Consider the following 7,644-nt stretch of genomic DNA (forward strand, 5'->3'; position numbering starts at 1 on the left):
TGGGGATGATGTACATGGCCTCATAGGCTATTGAGACGTTGCTCGTGGAAAGAACTGAATCTCTGGAATCTTGTCCACTGCTCTCCAAGGCAGACTAGGATCCTGCCTGAGGGGAGCAGGAGAAGGGCCTTGAAGCTGGCCAGTGTTCTGCAGGCTCTGAGAGGGTATTGGACTGGAAGAATCTTATCCACTTGCCCCTCTGGATTCTGCTGGTCAAGGGGCACCGTTTTTAGGTTCAGAACAAAAAAAGTCATTTCTCTGGTCGCTAGCCCTTAGCTCACCTGCCCCTCCACCAAGTGACGTTCCACAAAAGACCATCACAAACAGAAATCAGAGAAGTTGCATAGGTTCAAACATAACAGAATACACAAGAGGGAATGAGCTCTTTGGATGGGAGTGAGATGAGGTCTGGCTTGGCCGAGAGAAGGGCCCTGCTCTCACTGAGACCCGTGTTCCCTGGAGTCCCTAGTGAGGAACATGCTGAGGAACCAGCTTCCCTGAGTGTCCTTCACTTCCAAAGTCTTTTTTTCTTTCTTTCTTTTTTTTTTTTAAGTGTTTATTGGTGTCCTCTGTATGTCATATCATCATAGTTATCACACGGATCCCTCCCACAGAGCCACACCATATAACACATAGAATTTTCAGAGGAAAAAAATATCAGCACAACTGACGACATATTGAAAAAGTTTGAAAACACATGCGAGTCTGCCTTTCTTCTCCATGTGTCTCAAAGAGGATGGGTCTTGCACAATTCTCTGAGAATGACAGTCTTTTTTTCTCCAAAGCCCATGAACCTACCAGGTCCCTTCTGAGTCGACAAAGTAAGCTCGGCATTCTCTCCACCAGACAGTCATCAACATACAAAATGCGCCCCCCCCACCTTGTGTCCCTGCACTTGGCGCCGAGCCTTAGAGAGCTTCAAGCCCTAAATCTAAGACCCTATGAATGAATGAGCCAATCAGTCGACAAGCATTTATTAAGTACTTTTACTAAGTGCCAAAACACTGGAGATTCAAAGCAAATACAGGGAGGTAATGGTGTACAAAGGAGGTCCATACTAGGTGCTAGGTGCTGGGTATGCAAAGAAAAAGACATGCTTCCAGCTCCCTCTTTTTAAAGGAGGAAACTGAGGCCAGGAGAGGCCAAGTGATCTGTCCAAGGTCACACAACCATTATGTAGGAGAGCAAGGTTCCATTCTATTCCACCAATATTCACTGAGGGCTTGCTGCTTGCAGAAAGCCCTGAGCCAGGCTCTGGGGCAGAGGTCACGCCTCTCTGGAGGTGAAAAACAGCCTCAAGAAGAGCCACTAGACTTGGCAAGGTCTCTGGGGACCTGATAGGGCAGGAGGGCAGCCTTGGTGGCTGGGGAGAAAGCGGCCGTCTCAAGCCTCGGCCAGTTTTTCTTTTTCTTTATAAAAAACAAAATGGTTTTAGTGATACTTTTGGTTTTTAAGTTAGTCATTTCAGGATCTAATCCTGCCCTCCCCTCAGAGTGTGCCCTGAACTTGAACCCTGTCTTGTGACAAAAGATTAGAGCTTGGCCCCAGCGCCATCCCCCTATAAGGGAGGCTTCCTCTGGTTTAAGGAAAAAGAACCGCTACTGTGTCCATTCTGACAAAACAGGCAACATTGTTCATTTAGAATCATCAGTTAGAGCCACCATTTATGAAGTGTTCTTCTGGCTCTGCTATAATTAGCCCGTGAAATCCTAGGCGGTCCCTCCCCTCCTCCTCTGTGAGCCTCAGTTTCTCTATCAGTACACTGAGGGAGTTTGACTAGGTCAGGAGTTCTCAGCCCTTTTTGCATCATGGCCTTCTCAGGTAGGAGCAGCTGGGTGGCACGGCCTCAGACACTTCCTAGCTGTGTGTCCCGGGGCACGTCACTTCACCCTGTTTGCCTCATTTTCCTCATCTGTAATATGAGCTGGAGAAGGAAATGGCACAACGCTCCAGCATCTCTGCCAAGAAAACCCCAAATGGGGTCATGGCGAGTCAGACACGACTGAAAATCACTGAACAACTTCTCAGGCCATCTGGTGAAACCTATAAACTGCTCTCAGAATCATGTTCTTAAATGCATACAGTAAAATATTTAAAATTACAAAGGAAAATAATTCTATTCAAGGCAAGAAGCATTTTTATAGTGCCTATAAGGTCGGGCACTGCGTTATGCACTGGGGATATACAAAAAGACAAATAACTGTGACACCTGCCCTCAAGGTTCTTACAATCTAAAGGGTGGGTGGGAAGAATGTGTCAGCAACTACAGGGGTGTCCCCCAAAATCTTAAGGACAGTAAAACGAGACTTTTGGAATGCCCTACACAAACAAGATTCTTTTTTTTTTGTTTTTTCCTTCAGGCAGTTGGGGTTAAGTGACTGGTCCTGGGTCACACAGCTAGTACGTGTCGAGCGTTTGGTCTGAGGCTGCATTTGAACTCAGGTCCTCTTGACTTCAAGGCCGGTGCTCTATCCACTGCCCCACCTAGCTGCCCGTACAAACATGATTCTTACGATTTAAATTAGAGCAAATCCCCAGGGGGGAGGCATGAGCTTTTAGGGGGGCCGTTCAAACCTCGCAGAAGGTGAGATCTTAGCTAAGACTGGAAGGCAGCTGGAGAAGCCAGGTGGCGGAGACTTCGAGGGAGGCAACTCCCTCGGAGGCACCGGGGCAGCCAATGAAAAAGCGCGGAGGCGGGAGAGGGAGAGGCTCGTACAGGGAACTGCAAGGAGGCTGGTGCTGTATGGAAATAGTTATATACATAGACATGTATATGTTTAAAAAACAAAAACGCAAAACAAGTTCACCGACCCAGGTTAAGATGCCCTGGCCCAGGGGCCCTCGAAGGTCCTTTCCCACTTTCTTGAAGTATGGTAATGGAGAAGCAGACCCTTGGGGTGTAGCTCCAGGAGGCAGAAAGTGGGACCGAGAGCGCTACAAACTGCGGCGGTCTGGGTAAATGAGCGACGGCATGATTACAGACAGAAATGTATCAGTAGCACAACGATCCGGCGCGATATTTAGCCCGGAAGGTGGAGGCGCCGCGTCCCCAGGCCACCAGCCAGTGCCATCCCGCAGCGGAGAGCGAAGGGGCGGGGCGACGGAGCAGACGAGAGGGGAGGGGGCGGGTCCAAGGGCTCCGCGCGTGGCTCCGCCCTCCTTCCCAGCAGCCTCGCTCCCCGGGGCCCCGAGCGGGGCCTTTTCCGCTCCAGACGTCCTCCGTGAAGCTTCCGAGCCGAGAGGACTTGTGCTCCTGCGCGCCTGCGCTCTTCCTAGGAGGGGATCGGACGGCAGGATCGCAAGGATGGTGAGTGCTGCGGCCTGGCCGCGGCGGCGGCGGGGGGCGGCGGCGGCTGCCGGGGCTCGGGAAGTGGAAACACTGTGCCCCACCCGGCGGCCCGCGCGAGCGGCCGAGGCGGGGAGGGAGGGAGGGAGGGCGGGGCGGCTCGGAGCGCGAGGCTTGGCAAGTGGAAACATTGTATCCTCCGGGCCGATCGCAGCCTTTTGTGGAAGCTGGGGGGGGGCGGGGGGGAGGGGCGCCGAGGCTGAGAAAGTGGAAACTTCGCGTTGCGTCCCCGACCCCCCGCCGCGCCGGCTCCGAGGGGAGCCGCTTGGCGGAGCCGGACCGCGGTCGAGGCCCCCGGCCCGGAGGCGCCCTCGACGGCTCCACGTGGGAGCGAGGCGGGAAGAGCTGGAGAGCAGAGCGTCCGGAGCCGGCCGCGGCTTCCGTGGCTTCCGTTTGGCCCGGTTTACCGCGTAGGCCCCGGCGCACGTGGAGAGGCGTGGCCGGACGTTGGGGCTCGTGGCCCGTAGGCAGCCGTCCTGTGAAAAGAGCGCGGGACCGGGGGTCTGGGCACCCCGGCGCGAATCCGACTCGACACCTTTTTTAATCCCTGGTACCTTAAGCTTTCTGATCGGTAAAACGGGGAGGATAATTACTGCTGGCCTCGCTTATCAGTGGCAGGCAGCCGTGGGGAAAAGCGATTGATCAACCCCAGCATTCCGGTAAGCTGTTAGAGGCCCCGACCCCTCTGCACCCTGGCTGCCTCCTTATGTCAGCCCTGGGCACGACCAGGGGCCCCGGTGGATGCATAGTATAAAGAGTCTTAACTATAGCCGAGGCTCATCTAGTGTCTCCACCCCACCCCACCCCCCCAAACCGTCGGCAGGTCAGCTCTGGAGGGCACAGGCTTGTCTTTGCATGGCACCTAGGGCTGCCAACTAGACAGGAGAACAAACTCCTGGGCGCCGTGGTTTGCCCAGGGTCCCACAGCCAGGACCTGTGAGGTGGGCATCCTCCGTATCTGGACTTGGTGCCTAGTAGGTTTGTTGGGCAGCCAACAGCACTTTGAATTTGGAGGCCTAGGGGCAGGAAGGCAGGGAGTAGACAGAGATTGCGGTGGGCTGTAAACGTCAGGCTGAGGCCTTTTTGTCCTGGGGGCAGTAGGGATCCACTAAAGGTGTTTGAGTAGGGAAGGAAGGGGTCAGATCTATGCTTTAGGAAGATTGTTTTGGCAGTTGTGGGAAGCGGGGGAGTGAGCTATTATAGTAGCTGCTTCGATTGTGATTGGCAGACCTGAAGGAGGAGGGAAAAGAATGAAATTGATCTGAAGGGATGGGGGGGGGTGCTGCAATGGACAGGATGGCCCTGAGACTGAGAAGAGCTTTGTAAAATGAAGGTTTTGGACTAGATTATTGCAAAGGGCAGTTCCAACTCCCAAACCTAAGAGGAATTGGGTCACAGTCCTGGCGTCCCTCATCCCCCAGCCTCAGTTTCCTCATCTGCAAAACGTATCTTCTTAAGGATGGGAATTTAAGGTTTTGTTTTTGCTTCCTCGTTGATTGGGGGCCCTTTTTAAGGCAGAGTTTCTGGTCTAAGGTTCAAGGGCCTCCTTGGGCCACAGGAACCCTGTGAGCACCCTGTAAGGAGGAGTTAGTCACCCTTGGAAAAGGTGGAAAGGCACACTCATCCCAGAGCTTGGGCCCTGAGGCTGTTGGTATTCTGGGTGAGGCAGTTCCGTGCTGTGGCCCATTAGCGATAATTCTTTGAGACTCGGACTGCTCCAGCTGGATGGGGAGCTGGCTCTGCCCTCCCTGTCCTCTTCCAGATGCCAAGTCCAGGGCTTTCCCCACCAGGACAGGGCACCCGAGGAATTTCGGTCCCTTTGGCACTTGGGTATTCAGGATATGGTTCATTCTGCTGTGGTGTTCTCCAGATTGCTCCACTGGGGCCTGTCTCCCCACCTGAATAGGGGGGTCCCCTGAACCTTTGAGAAGGTCTTAGCCCTCTGCCTCCCCAGGTGGCATTTGGGAAATGCTGCCCATTCCCATTGCTGAGTAAGCACTTCTCCCACTGATTAGTGGGCTGGAGACTAGAATGGAAGAGGGAATTGGGCCCTGTCGCAAGCAGCTGACTCTTTGTTGACTGGAAACGCAGTAGGTCAATACAGGATAGACGTGCTTAGCACCTGGCCAATCAGGCTGGGCTTCTTGGAGGAGGTGTTGTGAAGGGAGCTGAGAAACTGTCCTCGAGGGCCTGGAGCTGGCATGGCAGGACAATGCTTTGCCAACCTGAAAACCCTCTAGAAATGCCAGCTGCTGTGATTACACCATCAGGAGCTCTGGTGGGCACAGGGTGTGCCGGGAAGGTCCTACCTTGCTCCCCCAGCCCTTGAACTGTTAACTGCTGCTAATGAAACCTTGACCCCAACTGTCCTCCCCTTTCCCAGACTGAGGCTGAAGTGAACCCCAAAGCTTACCCGTTGGCTGATGCCCAGCTCACCAAAAAGCTTCTGGACCTGGTACAGCAATCCTGTAACTACAAGCAGCTCCGGAAGGGCGCCAATGAAGGTGAGGCGCTGGCTGGCACGTGCCACTGGCCTTCCTGCTTGGGGAAGGGTGGCATGCAAGGCTGATCAGGCTGGGATGGGGAGCGGGGAGATGTGGGCCGAGCTCCAGGGATACAAATCCAGGGCCACCCCTGCTGCCAAGAAGCTCCCATTCTGAGGAGGGGGACAATACCTGGAGCTCTGCCCATGGGGGGAGAGGCCCCCAGGGACTTTAGGGTACAGCAGGGGGGGAAGCTGTTACTTGGATGTCATTTCTGATTCCATGGACAAAGCTTGGAGGGCTTCTCGTGTATCTGGTGGGGTGAGTGACTGGGTAGGGCATTTCTCACCCAGACCCTGACTGAGTCCCTAGAGAGGGAAGAGGTCTGTAGTTCAGGGTTCAATGCCCAGCTTGGCTCTTTCCTTTGACTATTCTGTGTGACTTCAGGCACGTCAGAGAGTTATAGATGGAGAGCTGGAAGGAATCTTAGCTCATCCAATCCAACACTTCCATTTTACAGGTGATGAAACTGAGGTCCAGAGAGGTTAAGTCAGCCTCCCGGTAGTGGGTGGCAGAGATCTGGGCCTCGGGCTGCTGGTCCCCATCCAGCTCTGGGTTGGTGGCCCTTCCTTCTGTAAAATGAGGTCACTGGGGGCTTCGCTTTTTTGTAACTGGGTCCCCGTGGTGATTTGATGAAGCTGATGGGCCAGTTCTCAGAATCGTGTTTTTAAACAAGTGAAGAAAATGCCAGATTTTATTGAGAGGCTAGTGAAAATGAAGGGGTCTTTCTTGTCCTCGTGCGAGTTCACGGACCTGGGGTTCAGAACCCTGGCTGGACCAAGCGGTCCCTTTGAGCTCACTCTGGGGATTCCCCCGTAGGTCTGCAGCTCGGCCGGCCGCTAGAAGAGCAGGGTGCTGGGTTTTCTCTGGGGCCCTGACTGCCCCGCTCTGGAAGCCCAACAAGTAGGAAGGGGAGCCCTGGTGATTAGAAGGGAGTCGGTCCTGCTAGCTCGTCCTCCTCAGGCTGCCCAGAGAGGATCTTCCTTCTGGAGCTTTCTTTTTCTTCCCCAGCCACCAAGACCCTCAACAGAGGCATCTCCGAGTTCATCGTGATGGCTGCAGATGCCGAGCCCCTGGAGATCATCCTTCACCTCCCGCTGTTGTGTGAGGACAAGAACGTCCCCTACGTGTTCGTGCGCTCCAAGCAGGCGCTGGGCCGGGCTTGTGGCGTCTCCCGGCCCGTCATCGCCTGCTCCGTCACCATCAAGGAAGGTTCCCAGCTGAAGCCCCAGATTCAGTCGGTCCAGCAGTCAATCGAGAGACTCTTAGTGTGAGCCAGCCCGTGGGGCTTGGCCGGGGTTCTGACCTGGGAGGGCTGTGGTCACGCCATGGCGGCAGGAGGATGGCGGGCAGAGACTGTTCTCAGGTGACTTTCAATGTTAAACATTTTTACGGCTGTTAGAACTGGTTGGTTTTTTTTTTCCTTCACTCCTTTCCCCAGCCCTTGAAGCTTTATTTTGTGGTATCATTTGTGCAGGCCCTGAGGTCACGAGAGCCTGACCTGTGGGGGATGGGGGAGGGAAGGAGGGTCCTGATCCTAATTGTCCCCAGCAGCCAGGGACACAGCTACCATGGCATTCCTTAGGGAGGCCCTCGGTCCAGTGTCTGGCACGTAGCAGCCCACTCTACTGACACACACTCCCTTCCTCTGCTACCTAGAACAGAGACCAGGTGCCCACTTGCCTTGCACCTCAGCAGGCTGGTTATAGGGATGTGAAGTCCCCGCTTTGCCCTCTCACAGCTGGGGGCCCATTC

At 54.6% G+C, this 7,644-nt stretch overlaps 1 protein-coding gene across 1 annotated transcript; it reads left to right on the forward strand.

The window, feature by feature from the left end:
• Positions 1–3,165: 3,165 nt before the first annotated feature.
• SNU13 (small nuclear ribonucleoprotein 13) lies at positions 3,166–7,293 on the forward strand. Its single transcript, XM_027871287.1, has 3 exons — positions 3,166–3,307; positions 5,730–5,850; positions 6,901–7,293. Exons 1-3 carry the CDS (start codon positions 3,305–3,307, stop codon positions 7,161–7,163), a joined length of 387 nt encoding a protein of 128 aa, XP_027727088.1. The 5' UTR covers positions 3,166–3,304; the 3' UTR covers positions 7,164–7,293.
• The last annotated feature ends 351 nt before the right edge of the window (positions 7,294–7,644 follow it).

Source organism: Vombatus ursinus, unplaced genomic scaffold (genome assembly GCF_900497805.2).
Source record: "Vombatus ursinus unplaced genomic scaffold, bare-nosed wombat genome assembly UNPS02003292.1, whole genome shotgun sequence".
In the NCBI taxonomy this organism is placed as follows: Eukaryota; Metazoa; Chordata; class Mammalia; order Diprotodontia; family Vombatidae; genus Vombatus; species Vombatus ursinus.

What these genes read in the sequence shown, in the direction of transcription:
- SNU13 (XM_027871287.1), top strand. An exon ending in CCGGAAGGGCGCCAATGAAG is followed by an intron (nt 5,851 to 6,900) that starts GTGAGGCGCTGG and finishes TTTCTTCCCCAG; the next exon opens with CCACCAAGACCCTCAACAGA.